Source organism: Cibotium barometz, chromosome 9 (assembly GCF_041138505.1).
Source record: "Cibotium barometz isolate CiBa-2024 chromosome 9, ASM4113850v1, whole genome shotgun sequence".
Taxonomy (NCBI): domain Eukaryota; kingdom Viridiplantae; phylum Streptophyta; class Polypodiopsida; order Cyatheales; family Cibotiaceae; genus Cibotium; species Cibotium barometz.
In genome coordinates, this window is record NC_141054.1 from 9,705,444 (window position 1) to 9,722,925 (window position 17,482).

General features: G+C 44.2%; 1 protein-coding gene across 2 annotated transcripts in view; it reads left to right on the plus strand.

Moving 5' to 3' along the window:
- LOC147635244 (uncharacterized) overlaps positions 1 to 15,499 on the plus strand; it is a 30,843-nt gene extending 15,344 nt beyond the window's left edge. For both annotated transcript variants that reach the window (XM_086802462.1, XM_086802464.1), the window contains exons 3-6: positions 14,024 to 14,180; positions 14,368 to 14,591; positions 14,751 to 14,924; positions 15,144 to 15,499. In XM_086802462.1, coding sequence (XP_086658588.1) covers positions 14,024 to 14,180; positions 14,368 to 14,591; positions 14,751 to 14,924; positions 15,144 to 15,230 — 642 coding nt within the window. In that variant the 3' untranslated portion in view covers positions 15,231 to 15,499. The remainder of the gene's footprint in view (positions 1 to 14,023; positions 14,181 to 14,367; positions 14,592 to 14,750; positions 14,925 to 15,143) is intronic.
- Positions 15,500 to 17,482: the final 1,983 nt, after the last annotated feature.

Here is a 17,482-nt window from a genome sequence, read left to right on the forward strand (position 1 = left end):
CTACCACAACCCAAATAGAATCTTAGCCTTAATGTGTTCTTGGCAATCCGGCAATAAAATCCATGGAAATACTTTTCTATTTATTACCTGGGATTTGCGAAGGACGTAATAACCCAGTGTGTCTAAAGCGTTCAGCTTTATTTGCTTGACGAACTTGACATTTGAGGACATAATCTTCTACGTACTCTTTCATCTTTGGCTAATAAAAAGTGTGTTTCACTAACGATAATGTTATGTGTATCCCAGGGTGTCCAGTAAAAGGGGTGTCGTGACACTCCTCAAGAATCTTGGTCCTAATGTCCGGAATCTGTGGTACATAAATTTTGTCATTACAGAATAGTAAACCATTTCGAATGATCCCATCGAGCTATCCTTTCTCTCAAATACTTGATTGACTGATGATTAATCAATACCACAAACTTGGAGCCATATAAATAATGTCTCCAAACCTTGAGAGCGTGAATCACAGCATAAAGCTCCTTCTCAAGGGTTGGCCAATGAGATTGAGTGTCGTCTAGCTTTTTACTTTCAAAAGCAACATGTCTACCATCTTTAAATAGAGCAGTCCCGATGGCATAGTCACTGGCATCAGTTTCAAGAATATAAGAGTGACTAGGATCGGGTAATGCTAAGATAGGTGCTTCCTTGACTTTATCTTTCAAAAGTCTAAAGGCCATATCCAGATCGTTATTCCAAGTGATAGGCTGATTTGACTTACGTTCACGACCTTTCAACAAGTCGATTATCGGTAGTGTGAGTTGAGAGTACTTCCGCACAGATTTCCAAAGAAAAACAATAAATCCGAGAAAAGAACGAAGTTGTTTCATTGTTCGCGGTATAGGCCAGGCTAGAACCTCCTGAACTCGGTCCTAGTCAATGCTCAATCCATCTCTAGTGATCTTGTGTCCCAAGTAAATGATGTCTGTCATGAGAAACTCACATTTACTTAAATTAGGATATAGTCGATTCTGTCTTAAAATAGTTAAGACAATCGTGAGGTGTCTAACGTGATCGTCAAGAGTACGACCATAAATCAAAATATCATCCAGGAACACAACCACAAATTTTTCCAAATGTTCACGAAAAAGATTGTTCATCATATGTTGAAAAGTGACTGGAGCATTGGTTAACCCAAAAGGTAATACGTGAAACTCGTAATGGCCATACCTAGTCCGAAAGGCGGTTCTTTCGACATGCCTTTCATGAATACGTATCTGGTGATAGCTAGTACGTAAATCTATCTTCGTGAAATATTTCGCTCCTGCTAACCGGTCAATCAGGTCATCTGATCTAGGGAGAGGATACCGGTTCTTAATTGTCAGCTTGTTCAATCTCTTGTAATTTACACATTTTCCAAGTGTTGTCCTTCTTTCTCCTAAGCAACACAGGTGCACCCCAAGGTGATTTACTTGGACGGATCTTGCCCATCCTCAGATAATCTTCGAGTTGTTTGGCCAACTCATCTTCCTTAGCTTGACTCATCATGTACGGTGGAATACTAATAGGGTGAGCACCGGGGATCAGGTCAATACGATGGTCTACTGCTCTTTCAGGTGGTAAGCCCGATGGCAGTTCCTTAGGAAATACATCTTGAAACGAATCAAGTATCTTTTGTTATTCTTTGCTTTCAAATACACTTAATTCATTGACATCCATAGAAGGTATGAGAAATGAAGAAAGTGGAATCAATACACAATGGAAAGCAGTATACAAAGAAGAATCCATTAGATTACCAAAATCAACTCTTTTTACAAGAGGTCCCTGAGAGGGATGTATACAATCACCTAAGATACTATACTGGGTGTTCCTATGTTCAAAAGAAAGAATATGACTAGACCAATCTATATGGACTTGAAGAGTCTTAAACCACTCAATCCCTAATAACAAGTCTACATGTTCTAGGTGCATAATATAGCATTCCAGAGTATCTTTGTAGTCTTGAATTCGGATCGGTAGCGTCTCCACCTTTCAATCCCATACTTGTCGACCTGCAGGTAGGCGTACCTCATAGGTATCATCGTTGGGCGTTGTATCAAGACCCAATTTCTGCACAAGTTTGTAATTAACAAAATTGTGTGAGCTGCCAAGGTCTAGAAGAATGTGGATTCTATGGTCATTCACTTCTCCATAAACTCGGAGAAGATCATGCAAGCCAAAAACTTTAGAGTTGAATAGACAATCAGAACATGTACTAGGGCGAGAAAGTACAGTAATTGACGTACCTGTCAAAGACAACTGGTTAGCTGTCTTTGGCTTGGGTCTGCGTTGGTCTTTGCACCCTTTTGCTTCGGGCACTCGTTACGCATATGTCCTTTTTCTTCGCAGATGAAGTAACGTCCCTCCTTCTTGAGCTTCAAAGCCTTAAGGAAACGTTTCTTCTTCGCTGGTGTCGAAGTTGAATTCTTCGAAGGTTGGTCCGAAGGCTTTCCTTCAATCGTGGTGCGGAGAACTTCCTTTTGTGCTTGTTCCCCTGCTCGGTAACGGGTTTAGACTTGGAAGAGACCATCGTATCATCATAGATATGAGCGGAATGAATGGCCTCGTCCAAAGTTTTGCATTTGTTGTTTTTAACCTGTAAACGGTATGAGTCGGGTAAACCGGCTACGAAGAAACCCAAAAGAGTTGTGGAATCCATCTTCGTAGCTTTTATCTGCAAGTCTCTAAATTTTTGGAGATAGACCTCATAAGTGAGGTTTTGCGAGGTCATGGTCAAAGTAGTAAACCGGGCAACAACATCATAGTCATCCTCCTTCTTAAGGAATTCTTTCTTTGAGACGTTTTCAAACTGTGCCCAAGTCGTTGGTTTAGGGTTGAGTTCCTTCCACCAAAGCAAAGCTTTACCTGAGAGGAAACCTGCTGCTAATTGGATCTTTTTTCCATCGTCATATGGATGAAACTGAAAATGGACTTGCCACTTATGTAGCTAAGTGTCCACTATCTCCTTGGTACACTGCTTTTGCTCGTCCCCAAACTGTTCCGGAGTAATATTGGGGCCTAAAGCAGATGCCAAGGTATCCATACCCGAAAGAGTAGATAGGATAGTGGTCAACAAAGAGATGGAGTTGTGTAAAGCCTGCATCTGCGCGGTGATTTGTGCTTGACGTTCTGAGGAAGAAGCTTTGAGAGCAACTTTAAACTCTTGGAAATCTGATTTTGAAACATAATCGTCGAAAAGATTGGCATCGGTGGCTTCCGTAGCCGACAGGTCTTCACGTTCAAGAAAGGGCTCCAACTTGGATTCTAGGGTCGACATCTTGAAGAGGGCAAGAGGAGAGAAAATATTTATCTTGCACAAGGAGAGTACTAGAGAGCTTGAGAGATGTGTGACAAGAAGCCCGCTTAAGGTGAATATATAGGCTTCCCCAAAAGCTAACTTAGCTTTTGCTTTTGTGTTTTTTTTTGGGGGTAAAAAATAATATATATATATATATATATATTATTTTTTACCCCCAAAAAAAAACACAAAAGCAAAAGCTAAGTTAGCTAATATATATATATATATATATATATATATATATATATATATATAATTTTTTACCCCCAAAAAAAAACACAAAAGCAAAAGCTAAGTTAGCTTTTGGGGAAGCCTATATATTCTGCTTATATATATATATTCTGCTTTTCTTAAAAAAAACACTTATAAGCAAAGCATGGGTTTTTTTAAAAAAAAAACCCCCTCTAAGGTGTGGGTTTATTAAAACCCATAAGCGCATGTTAAAAAAACCGAAAGCAAAGGTGATTAAAAAAAAACAAAAAGTTAAAAAAAAAACACTCGACTTTGCTTTCCGCTAATTTATGTGCATCTTCATGCCGCCTGCCGCCTGTGCGTGTGTACCCGCCTACAATCGGCTGTCGCCTGCGTGCGCAGTTGCCCGACTAGAGGTGTGTACAACCTTGCTGCGAGTACCAGCTCGCTTGCCTGTGTACCACCCGTCTGCATACGATTGGAGTTTGTTGCTTGCGTACACCCACATATACAAGCCTGTGAATACTTGCGAATGATTGCGTCAAGGCGTTTTCGGCTGTCTTTTTCTCGCATAAGGACTGCACAGCCAACTCAAGCACCACGCAACCAGTCAGTCGCCACACAGCCATAAACTTCCCCCTCTCTCTCTCTCTCTCTCTCTCTCTCACTTTCTTACTGATTGACAGTCAACATGCTTTTCCTTTTTTCTCTCTCTTCAAACTGTTCATACAGTTAAAAACACATCTAGCCTTCTTCTTTGCAAAGCAAACAACCCATAACAAGACCAAAATCCCCATCACCACGGGCTCCTACGATGAAAAAGCAACATGCTGAAATTGAGAAAATAGCAGTGTGCACAGAAAAAACAGCAAGCTTCTCGAACTCATACCTTTTTATCGACCTCTTTTTCTCTACCTACCGACTTGCTCGTTCACGAGGCTTGCTCTGATACTACTGTCAAATCCCCATAGGATCTCCTCATATAACGCTCCGGGTACAAGACTCGAAACCTGCAAACAAACGAAGCAAACATGACGGTGGTGCAGGCATGACTCACCTCCCAACCTTGACAGCCGTGGGCAAGCCCATGGCTGTCCCCACCGAGCCACGAGCTGAGCTAACTAGATGGACGTACCAACCAATCTCTACCTTGTGACGTCCCATACCGCCACGAAGCTACCCTTGCGGGTCTCGAGACTGCTGTCGGCCTCGGCTGCATGAAGCAGGTGCATGTCTACACTAGATCCAGGCTCTTGACCATAGAGCTCTCACAAAGACACGCGAGACTCTATTTGACTAATGACTAACCTTGGCCACCCTTTTATAGGCTCTTGGCTGGTCATCGGGGGTCCACACTTGGGTGCTCGCCCGTCCGTACTTGGGTGCTCGCCCGTTAGTCTATCCCTAACTCAGCTCGCCAATCAGCTTGCCTAGCTCCAAGCTTCCCCAACCTCAAAGCTAGTCTTGTGTGCGTGTAGCACACGGTAGATACACATTGTGCACATGACACTTGTGCTCCTTTTGTAGAAGGGAAGGCAGTAACTATTTTTTTTCCCCAAAGAAAGATCCTTCTATTAGTTATAAAGAAAAAGCCAACTGTATGGCTGAATACAACACTGCTAAAAAGCAGTTCAAATTTACATATGAGACAAGGAGGGGGGGGCTGGCCGCTGTGTTTCCTTATTGGAGGGAGGCGACAACCGGAGATGGAGGAAAAAGCCACACTAGGGGGCTTGTAGTGCCAAGGAAGGGTCCAGGAATACAAGCACGGAAGAAAACCTCACACTGTTGTTGCATCCGCTCCACATTACTGATCAAGGGCATAGAACAGTCGCGGAGGGTGTTTATGCGATCCATATGAGGGGACATATGATCTCAGCTTTGGTAGGGGGGCAATCAAGCCGCTGATGGCCTCGCTGCATTAGGTTGCTTCATTAGGCTTGCCAGATGTGCGATCCATATGAGGGGACATATGATCTCAGCTTTGGTAGGGGGGCAATCAAGCCGCTGATGGCCTCGCTGCATTAGGTTGCTATGCTGATGATGATTATGTCTTTGGTTCTCTTTAGGGCTGCTGCAACGACAACAACTCGTTGGTCAGCCTTTGATCTGGTGAGCCAAGTGCTATGCTGATGATGATTATGTCTTTGGCTCTCCTTAGGGCCATATCAACGGCAACAACTCATTGGTCTGCCTGTGATCTAGGATCCTATGGGCTAAGAGCCTGAGAAAGATGGAGATTTTTGGGGAGTATCTACTAGAAATCCTTGACGAAAGTAGCTCGGACTCTTGGGCTTGCCAATGTTGCTACGTTGCTGGGGAGTCATCTGTGGTCCCAAGGAGGAACCGACAGCTGAGCCAGGCAGAGTAATCAAAGAATGGGATGGCCTTCTCAGGTTCCTAAATCAATGAGTCGCTCTACTGCCACACTTCGGGATCCCACTGTATGTGAACCAATGGGTTGTTCTCCCAAAGCCACAAGCGCCAAGATGCGATGCCTTTGACCACAAGAGGGGGGGGGTCTGTGGCCCACTTCCTCCCCTACAGACCCACTTATGAGGGGAGTGGAGGGCATCACCGATCTACCACTAGGAGGCTGCTTGGTCCGACCCATGAGTGCTGATGAGGCGACTGTGTGAATAACCAAAAACTACCAGGGGGGCTCCGGTGTGGGTGAAAGAGGCCATCCATAGGATGTTAGAGGATCCTCAAGAGTGAGAAGGCAGCCCGGTGAAATGGCTCTACAAACTCGGCGTTCATCAACTCCTCCATGATGCGAATGGGTAAGCACAACCCTTGGAGGCTTGTAGCCTCTGTTCGAAAAAAGCAACTCATGGCCTCAGCCACAAAAAGGAAGAGGAGTGGTGCAAGCGGGCAACCTTGGTGCACCGAGCGGGAAATGGCAAAATGCTTTCTTGGGCCACTTGAAGGACTTGGTTGCAACTTTCTGAATCGCAATAGGCGAAATCCCAGTCTCAGAATAGTTTCGAGGCCCAATCAACTATGTCAGTAACATGCGGAAGCTCAGTGGAAGAATTGGTAACTTCAATGCTCAGAATTCAACAATCATTTATGACGAAGATAACACACAATATAGAGAGAGATGTGGAGAGAGAGAGAGAGAGAGAGAGAGAGAGAGAGAGAGAGAGAGAGAGAGAGATGACACAATCTTGGGTCCCGAATACCCTCTATAGGGTCCCCACCACGAATGGTGTATTTGCTTTATTAGAATGATGTAAATGTGAAAAAACTTTAAAGACTGGTTCTTGACTTGCACTTCTTCACCTTGGCTGGAGCAGTCCCCTTGGCTATCCTGGCCTTTGGAACACAACCACCCTTTGTGAATAATGAGATGAAAGACCGTTTATGATCTGAGTATTTATTGTTGCTAGTCGGCTGTCGCTATAGGGGTCGGCCTGTTTTGCTGACAACCTCACGACCTGGTCAAAAAGCAATAAAATGCCTTTTATTCATGCAATTTCACAGTGTTGCCCTAGCCACCCTGCGCATGTTGCTGAGCAGTGCTTAGAGGCGTGGCTGATTGGCCACTAGGTAGCCCTTTGGCCTGGCCGCCTGTTGGGCTGGCCCATAGGGCCTTTCGGTTGCCTGGCGAGGCCCCTTGGGCTGGCTGATAGCTTGCCCAGCCCTTCTATGGGTTGGTGGGCAAGGCCTGGGGCCTTCCTGGCCCCTTGAGGCACAGTGCTTGTCCCATGCCCAATGCAAGAGCATAATACTCTCTCTTGGGGTAGCCCTATGGGTTGGACCCCATGTACATGCAATCTACATGCTTCCACTGACGCCTGGTGTTCGGTCGCAAACCCAACTTACAGATCATCTAACATTATTCCAGAGGGAGACTCACAGTATGGATTGGTACTGTCTCATGTGCAGGACAATGCACACCTGACCTTGGACGCGTAGAGTGGAACCCTGGCCGACCTGTACCGGAGTGGGCTCACATGGGACCGGTTTTGTTGCATGCATTGAGCTTGACCGTGATAACGCACAACAGGGCCTTCTTTATGCCTTTATGTGGTGAGAATCTTTAGCATCCAATTTAGAGAGTAGAGGGAGAGAAGAGAATGAGAGTGTAGAAGACAACACAGTATTGGGTCCCATATACCCACTGAGGGCCCCCTTGCAAGTAGGAGTACTTGCTTATATTGTTCTTTGGAGAACGCTGTACAATGCTTGAGAAAACAAGCAATGTGAATGCCCAACGCAAGGACGAGGAAGACCGTATGTCGACTGAGTATCCACCTAATCCAAGGCTCTGCTGAATACTCTTCACTGAGAATACTCTTCGAGCCACTGATGCAAGTCGAGATAGTTGTAGGATTGCATATATGTTGGCTGAATGTGAAGAGGAGCTTCCTTGATACCTAGAGTTGACTCGATGTTGAATGCTTATGCACTTTCTGTTGAATACTTGAATGAAGCGGGATTGAGGCCTGAGTATTTATATGGTCTCATGGTTGTAGTTGGTTGCCACTCTACTTAAATGCAATTCGGTGTGTTGAATCATTGTCGGCTGCCGTAATTGCCCACGATTAGCATAGATATCCAGTCTGTTGCTGGAGGGCTGGTCGGGTGTTGGCCGATTGGTGCCAAGCCCACCAAAGGGCTACTGACTGGCCTTCTTGTATGGGCTAGCCCATGTTGGGCTGCTTTGGGGCTGGCCCCTTCTATGCAATGGTCCTAAACATGCCTACACATGCAGCTATGGCTATGGCAGACACCTACATGCTCCTGTATGATGATTTCTTCAAGTGGGTTAAGAGGACTGACAATTTGACTGACCTCTAAGGCTTAAAGACTGACCTACGTAGCTTGTGCCTGACTATCCCTAGACTGAGGGCTCACAATGGGATCATGGCATACGACAAGTATTCCTAAAAAAGGTGCTACTTCAGTACAAATGCTACACTGATGATCATGCCAGTTTGTCACTATGTATCCCAGTGCAGGGTGCACTTGACATTCCCTCCTGCTTAACTTGGCAGTAGGTTCAAGGCTTCCAAGTAGTCCGCCAACAACTGGGGCCAGCCAAACTGCTTCATTGGTTCCGCAGTCTTTAAACTTCGTGTAGAACTGGTGTAGTCTTCGACCGGAACCATGCTTCCATTTGTGGAGGAGAATTTGCTCTGGCTCTATGACTTTAGCTTCGTCTATCATATTTGGTTGTTGCTCTTTTGATATATCCTGCAATGCTAGATCTACATATGGCTTCAACTAAGAAACACGAAAGACATTGTGCATAGTCGAATTTTCTGGCAACTTTAACTTTAAAGAGACATCACTTAACTTTTGAATGATTGGAAATGGGCCGGAACTTCGGAATGATAGTTTGGGACTATGCTTGCCCACTTGCTTTAGCTGTTGTTTCATTATGCGGAGATATACCGAATTTCCTTCCTTAAAGTTGATACCTCGCCTCGATTTGTTGGCTACCGAGTATATGCTTCCTGAGCTTTGGCAAGGTGCTCCTTAACCGACTTCATGATTTTGTAGAATGTCTCGGTGGTTTTATTGGCCTCAAGAGATGATGGCACCTCCAAATGCTACCTCATACGGCTAATACTCGATGAGTGAGTCGTATAGGATTGCTTGAACATTTCTTAAGACAATGTTCCCATTTCGATTGCTGGTCATGGCAGTATGATTTGAGAACGCCAAAGACCAATTGATCGTATATTTTTGCTTGGCCATCTGTTTGAGGATGGAATGTGTTGGACAGCTGCAACTTAGTCTCAAAATTGTCAAACAATGGTCTCCAAAAATGGGACGTAAAATTTTGATCTCTATCTGAGATTCTGACGTGATAGTCCATGGCAAACCACCAATGGGGTACCAAAACCGAATGAACAAGCGAGCTATGTCCTCGAGTGTGGCTATCTGCTTGCATGGAATGAGCATGCAAAACTTACTGAATTTGTCACACACTTTGTTTCTAGACCCAGCTAAACGAAGTCCATACTGATGTCGTGAAAGGGTTCCTCAGGAATAGGCAAAGGCTGAAGTAACCTTCCTTGTTTGGTATGAGGAACTTTCACTTTTTGACATTTCCATGATTGGACATGTTGGTAGACATCTTGTCGCATCTTAGGTCAATAGAATGACCTCCATAACTTCTCCAAGGTACTGTTAATACCCCTATGACTCCCAACAAGAGAATCATGGGCATCGTGGAGAAGGACTTGGTGCTTTTTTTAGTACCCAGAGACGGTTCTTGAAAAACAACCAACCATCATGTATACTATAGTGGCCTGGTTCTGAATTGAGGGCCAATTGATATTGAGGCCTGAACTCTTCCGAATGCGGATATTATGCCTTCATACTGTCTAAGTCTTTGCCTTGAATTTCTAGCACAGTGGACTCCTACAATGTTTGAATAGTGTCCTTTCGACTAAGAGCATCGACAACGAGGTTATTTTTGCCCGGGACATATTCAATCATTTTCCCAAATTGTTGGAACAATTGACTCCACTTGGATTGCCTGTCACTCTATTGGGCATTGGGCATGGTTTGCAACCATTTAAGTGCCTGGTGATCTGTCATAACTGTGAAGTCCCTCCCGTAAAGGAAGTGCTTCCAATGCTTAAGAGCGGTCAGCACCCCCAAGAGCTCTTTGTCGTACACCGAATAATTCTTTTCGGCGGTATTCAATTTGCGGCTATAAAAAGCCACTGGCCTATTTGCTACTTTTCTTAGTGCTAGGCTTCATTATGGCTGAGTCTACCCTGCATCTCCGGAGGTTTGACAAAAACTCAGTACGAAGGGCTGTGTGTGAATATATGCTCGTGTGTGTGTGTGTGTGTGTGTGTGTGTGTGGAGTGCGTGTGTGAGAGCATATCTTGATACAGAGTTCTACACCCACTATTGGGTAGTGATGACATTAGTGGGGATGTCGTAGTATCTAGTCCATACTATGCATAATGGAGTTGATAGTCATATAGTCTTGTGGGTTGACTACCATGAGTATATAACATGCACGTTCCTAAAAGGTGAATGTTCTTGGATTCATCTAGGTATATAATTTAGCCGTATTAGCGGACATGCAGATTTCACATTGTGAAGTTCTCGTCCGAGTTGCGGCCAATTGATATTGTGCTAATTCTTTCTATCTTTAGCGGTGCATTTGTCCTATCAACTACTTATGTGCTATACTAATTCTTTCTATTTGCTACTTCCCTTAGTGCTAGGCTTCATTATGGCTGAGTCTGCCCTGCATCTCCGGAGGTCAGTGCGAAGGGCTTTGTGTGAATATATGCTCTTATGTGTGTGTGTGTGTGTGTGTGTGTGTGTGGAGTGCGTGTGTGAGAGCATATCTTGATACAGAGTTCTACACCCACTATTGGGCTCTGATGACGTTAGTGGGGATGTCGTAGTATCTAGTCCATACTATGCATAATGGAGTTGATAATTCTCTAGTCTTGTGGGTTGACTACCATGAGTATATAACATGCACGTTCCTAAAAGGTGAATTTGGGCATGTTCCTGGATTCATCTAAGTATACCATCTTGTTGTAAAACAGCTCCAATGGCAAGGTTACGGCATCGGCAATCACTTCGAAAGGATCACCCCATGATGCCAACTTCAAAACTGGTGACTCAGAGGCAACTTTCTTCATTTCCTGGAATGCCTTTAGAGCCTTGCTTGTAACGAACACTTTTTGACGACGCGTTTTCACGCCCTTGAGCAAGACAATGAGAGGTGCTGCAAGGTCATAAAACTTGTCCATGTGGGTGCTATAGGCCTGACAAAGACCCACAAATGAGTGGATTTCTTGGGCTGTAGTGGGAACATACCAACTGAGAATGGCCTATACCTTTTCAGGGTCGAGGCTAATATCTGATGAACTGATGATGTATCCCAGGTAATGGATTGTTTGTTCTCCAAACTCACTCTTCTTGGCATTGATAAACAACTCATTGTCCTGCAAGAGTTGTAGAACTTGTGCCACATCTCGCTCATGCTGCATCGCAGTTCCTGAGAAGATAAGAATGTTATCTAAGAAGATGAAGACGCATTTGCCACCCCAATGAGATCTTGAAAATCCCAAGACATCATTTTGTTGAATGTCGTCAGTGTGTTAGTGAGGCCAAAGGGCATCACCACAAATTCATAGTGGCCACGCTCGGCTCTAAAGGCCTTTTTGGAATGTCGGCCTCAAAGATCCGAACCTGATGGTAGCCACTCTTAATACATGCATACAGAAATAAATTTTTTCACCATTGAGTTCATTCTAGGATGTACTCTATTTTGGGCATGGGGAATCTATTCTTCACTGTTAGCTTATTGAGCGCCCTGTAATCCACACATAAGCATGCGGAGTTATCTTTCTTTTGGACGAATAGAATGGGAGCGGTAGAAGGTGAGGAAGATGGTTGGATAAATCTTGACCGGAGTAGTTGGGCTAATTGCTGCTCCAGTTCGCTCTCAAATGCCTTAGAAAGGCAATAAGGGAACTTGCTTGGAGGTTCTGAACCAGGAACCAACTCTATGCGATGATCCTCAGGTCTACTGGGTGGGAGGTCGTCTCGTAGCATGATGTTGCTGTATTGAGACAAAAGACTAGCCATCCGTTGTTTCCCTGCGGGTGCTATTTGAAGTGCATTAGACTCAGAGCGGAAAAATAGTAACACACTTTGCTCCTTTTCGGATGGCTCGTTGGGCGTGAATGTGGGAAATGAGTGGAATTCCAGGAATGCTCCGATCCCCGCGAATCATGAGAGGCTCAAGAAAACCTTCAATGATAGTGAAAGTGTCATGCCTCCAATTAGGAATGGGTGCATAGTACATACTGTCTAAACCATTGGATTCTGAGGATCATGTCACACCGGATGAGGATGCTAAGGTTGCTATTGTGGAAGTGGATGGCTTAGCAAACTTTTCAGCCTGGAACTTGGTGCAATCTTTCTTTCCGTGTCCCACAATGTGACAGAAGAAACAATGGTTCTCTGTCTTGTACCCTGTCTGTTCATCTAGCTGGAGATAACCTCCAGTGATGCCCTCCTTTTAGCTTTTTCCTCGGGGGTCTTCTTGGGCGTAGAATCTTTTCTATTTCGCGATTGACCCGGAGAATTTTTCTTTTGGTCCTTTTGGTCTTTGCTATTATGAGCGCCCTTACCTTGGGTAGATGACTGCCATTAGGGCTTCGGGGAAGACTGTACCTGCTTGGGCTTACCTCCGTTCAGCATCAGCTCTTGATTTCGAGCGAGGGTTAGTGCCTGTGCATAAGTCCAAGGCTCAAAATTCCTCACTGGGTACCTAATGGTAGTGTCTACCTAATTTTTCGTTTGGTCCTTTTGGTCTTTGCTATTATGAGCGCCCTTACCTTGGGTAGATGACTGCCATTAGGGCTTCGGGGAAGACTGTACCTGCTTGGGCTTACCTCCGTTCAGCATCAGCTCTTGATTTCGAGCGAGGGTTAGTGCCTGTGCATAAGTCCAAGGCTCAAAATTCCTCACTGGGCACCTAATGGTAGTGTCTAGACTCTAAACCTCGAATGAACTGCTTGAGCTTATCTCCTTCCTTCCTTCCCCTCTTCTCCTCCCTCCCTCCTCCCACTTCCTCTCCTTTACCCTCCTCTTCTCCTTCTACCACCTCCCTTTCATCACGATTCACAATACACATGTATTTCTATCCACACACACACCCACACACACACACACACATTCAAAAAGGACATATATATTCAAAGAGGACATATGGTAGGAGGAGAAGAAGAGAAAAGGGGAGGAGGTGAAAAAAAAGGAGAAGTGGAAGAAGAACTTTGGAAGGAAGAAAAGAGGAAGGAGAAGAAGAGGAGAAGAAAGGAGAAGAGAAGGAGACGACGGAGGAGGAGGGATGGAAGAGGAGACAAGAGGGAAGAGAGGACATGGAAGGTGAAGAGGAGGAGATGGAAGCAAAACAAAAAAAAAAGAAACTTGAAATTTGAGGTTTTGAGTTTTTTTTAGAGAAAGGAGGAGAGGCGTTGCAAAGTAGGATATGAAAGAAAACCATTTTTTTTCCCAAAAAAAACGAAACCTAAAATTTGGACGAAACCTAACTAGGCAGGAGTTTCACGGGTTTCTCTGAAATGTTTTGCCTTGAAATGTTTCAGAGGTTTTGTTTGGATGAAACACATTTTTTGTTAGTATGGTTCCAAGGTAATTTTATAAAGTCCTTGTGAAATTGTGCTGCAAGGTAGAGAATTTGAGTTGCTAGGAGTTCGTGCTCGATTGTAAATTGAAAGTACAGGATCATTTTTTTTGATAATTCTTAAGCAAACAACTAAAGTGCATCCAAAAAAGTCATGTGATCATTGGCAAAATTATAGAGAGGATACCACAATTTGCCTAGCACCAACATTATTGCAGCATGGGCATTTTTTAGGGCAGTCTTAGCCATGGTTAACTTGTGCCCCTTGTTTCAGCACTAGACGCTGATCTAAATTACAACTTAACCCACCAGATAGATCAATCAAGTACAAAACAGCTCTGATTAAATGTAAAACATCCCACCTTAGTTGTTCTGTTGGTCAATTGAATGTTTGTTGACTGCTCTGTATTCAGTTAATTGAGAAAGTATTGGAGTCAAGTGGAAACAACCTTGACTCCACAATAAGGAGTCTCAATGAGCTTCGTCTCAGCTCTGATGGAGGAGTAAGCACCTTGAATTTTCCTATCGAAAATGCTTCAGCAAGCTCTCCAGTGAAACTTTTACAAGAAGGTACCGACTGAGAAACCTTCAAAGCTAATGTGATCAAATTTTCTGCTTCTAAAACATGGATAAGTTGTGTGTGTGCGTGTGCACTTAAGCGCGTGTGAAAATGTGCATGACAGGTTTCGGTTCAGCTAGAGCCCTGATTATTGCCGTCTTAAATCTAACTGCGGATGTAGCTGTGGCTTTTATGCAGATGCTGGGTCTCAGTCTGTAGCTGTTGAACCCGTTAATGTGGAGAATTCGAACCAAGAAGGGGGGTCACCATCTGAAGGTAGCAAATGGGTTGAGCTGTTTGTACAGGAAATGCTCAGTGCCTCCAATCTTGATGATGCCAAGAACCGTGCAGCCAGGGCATTGGAAGCTTTTGAGAAGACTGTAATGTCTCACAGTGGATCTTTGTTTGAAGAGTTGCAAAAGGTATGCCCATGCCCATGGTTTTTCATGTGCTGTGGGTGGATATGGTTACACTAACACCATAGTTTATGCTCTTTGCAAGCACATTCCTTGAAGTATGACAATGGTATGTAGACTGTAGTTGAAATGCACCTCAGAGGGCTTGATGGTGTCTCATTACAGGAGAATGCTTTGCTGAAGGAGCAACTGCAAGGCTTAGTTCGTGACAATCACATCCTGAAGCGGGCTGTTGCTATTCAACATGAGAGGCAGGTGGAGCATGAGAACTGCTCGCAGGAGATGCAGCAGTTGAAGCAGGTGATTGCTCAGTATCAAGAACAGGTCCGAACTTTGGAGGTAAGGTGGTTCGTGCGTTTTAACCAACAAATTTTACAAGAAAGCAGTGCCTCACACAGGCACAGATGTATATATATATGTGTGTGTCTGTGTGTGTGTGTGTGTAGAGAGAGAGAGTTAGATGACGTGTGCATGCACATTTTTGCACATTGGCATGCATGCACTCACACTCGTTAGTTCTATCTGCTGTAATTTAACAATTCTGCTGTTTTTTTGCAGTTAAACAACTATGCACTGAACTTGCATCTTCGCAAAGCTCAAGAAGGAACATCTATGCCTGGGCGCTTCCATCCCGATGTGTTCTAAAGCATCCAAAGAAGTGCATATGAGGGGGGGGGGTGGCTGCTGAAATTTTGGGCTGCAGTGTAAGCTGGTTAGGTACCCACAGCAGTCATTCAGGCTTCATTATTCTTGTATAAAGTTCCTGCACTCTTAATTTCTATTGGGTCATAGTACAGCTTCTGGGCTGTAACAACATTCTAAGCTCGAAGACTACCTTTGAGCATGATGGATGGGGTTTTTCTTCTGTAGTTATTTTTCAGCATTATCGATCAACACCATACTATTTTTGACTAGTGAAACCTCGGTTATTGTTGGGATTTCACGTTCTCGGCATCTTCAATGCCTGCCAAGCACAAGTTTGGATGGTGCTGAAAGCCTTGTTGGCAACAGCAAATTGGTATTTCCAGGATGGCTTTTGTTTCAAGAACGGGAACATACAAATGATGGTGTGAAGGCTGATGGAAGTCTGTGTAGCCAAGGCCTGCTACCAACAACTAGGGGAGCAGGGATGCCACACCAACTCTCTAGATAGGAAATATGGGGAAGTGTTGCTAGCTTGGTGAAGATAGGTAGAGTAAGTGCCCATCTTTTTCTCTTGGATTATCAAGGGAAGAGGCCAAGAATGGATTGCTTATACACGCATCCTTACGCATGTGGTTTGCTAGTCCTGATTCCACCCGTGGAAACTGACGCAAGCCTGGCTGTTTTTGATTCAGAGGTCTGGTGCAATTTTACAGACTGAGGTTCCGAGTGGCTGCACGCATTAGTGAAGTAGCTTTTGGGCTTATGTTAAGAGTACAGTTCATTTTCGCAGAATGTGCACATTCTGGAAATACAGCAGCTCTAGCTCAACTGCACATTGTGTTACACATCTTTAGTTTTCTTTTAGCTTTAAGGTATGCGGATTTCAGAAAGAGCCTGTCATTTTTTAGAAAAAAGAATAGGTATCCTAGAGAATGGTCCTTTTCTTCGTTGCCTTTGTGGTTCTCCCCATCATAGAAAATATTGCGTCAGTGGTTCCACTTAGCTAGCTCTTGTATGTGAGGAGTACTAGGTGAAAGTGATGTATAAGGAGCGGGTTGTGCTCTGCCAAAATCTTCTAACTTGGTCCTGAAGTGTGCTCTGCCAAATTATCAATGTTTGTAAGGTTTCTTGGGGCCTCCTTGTGCATGGGAACTGAGGTGGGGGATAGCCAGCTTAGGTCTCTCTCTCTCTCTCTCTCAGTTGGGGCAGACTGACTGCTGATTTGACTCTTCTGGGTATCGTTGCTCTGTTGAAAGGCGGTGTTTAGCGCTGAGGGCAGTGTTTTGCCAAGTTCCCTATCAAAATGTTTTCTTGGAAAACCTTAGAACTCGTTGCTGTGAGGCTTGTGTGAAATTGTTCGGGTTCGGGATTATCAACCTAAGCCAAGGTGGCCAGAAGGGGCACATTTTTTGGTGGACTCCACTACTTTCCAAGATGACTGACTGATTGCTTGACAGTTAGCTAGAGAAGTAGGTTCTTGTTGGTGAAAAGCTATGCATCCATCTAGCTAAGCAGGTGCAACGTATGACTTCTTTGGAGGGAAGTCGTGCCTCTGCTTGTCGATAATACGAGCTTGCAGGTGTTGACAATGTTTGGCTGGCAGCTACCTAAAATCCTGCAAACTAGTGATTGCTTGTAATGAAGGGGCTCAAGCCTTAATGCACATGCATTGTGATGCATCCCCTCTGCATGGAGTGCTCGGACCTGGATAAGTTTGATACAGGATTGTTCTAATTAGAGCACAATGAGAAATTTGTTAGCTTTCTTATTGGCAGAATTTGAATTTTGCATTATGTGTATTGAGTTGTCCAACCATTTGTCCGAGGTTGGGCAAGAAAATTGAGAAGTGAAGGGAGAAGCTCGGTGGTTTAATAGTTGAAAAGGTAGACGATAGTGTAGTTTTAAAGTATAGGCCAATCACTCCAGATGGTGGAAGAAATTCTAACCCTTGGATTGAAACTTTCATCATACGTGTGTGTGCATGTGCCCGTGGGTTGGTTTGGATGGTGGAGCATCTAGCATATTTGTGAGAAGGTGAGAACCTGAGTGGCAAAAGCAGCCACTCAACACATTGAAGTATTGTTTACAAGTCAATGGTGTACACTGTCTGTGTCTCGTACGAGAGTGGACACAATCACATTGTTAAGGTTACAGAATGAGTGGCTTCTTTTTTTAAAAACATGTTACTCATCATTGTGTGTTGTAAGGGCAATAATTAGTTCGTGTATGTTTGACTATACATCTTCATTCTT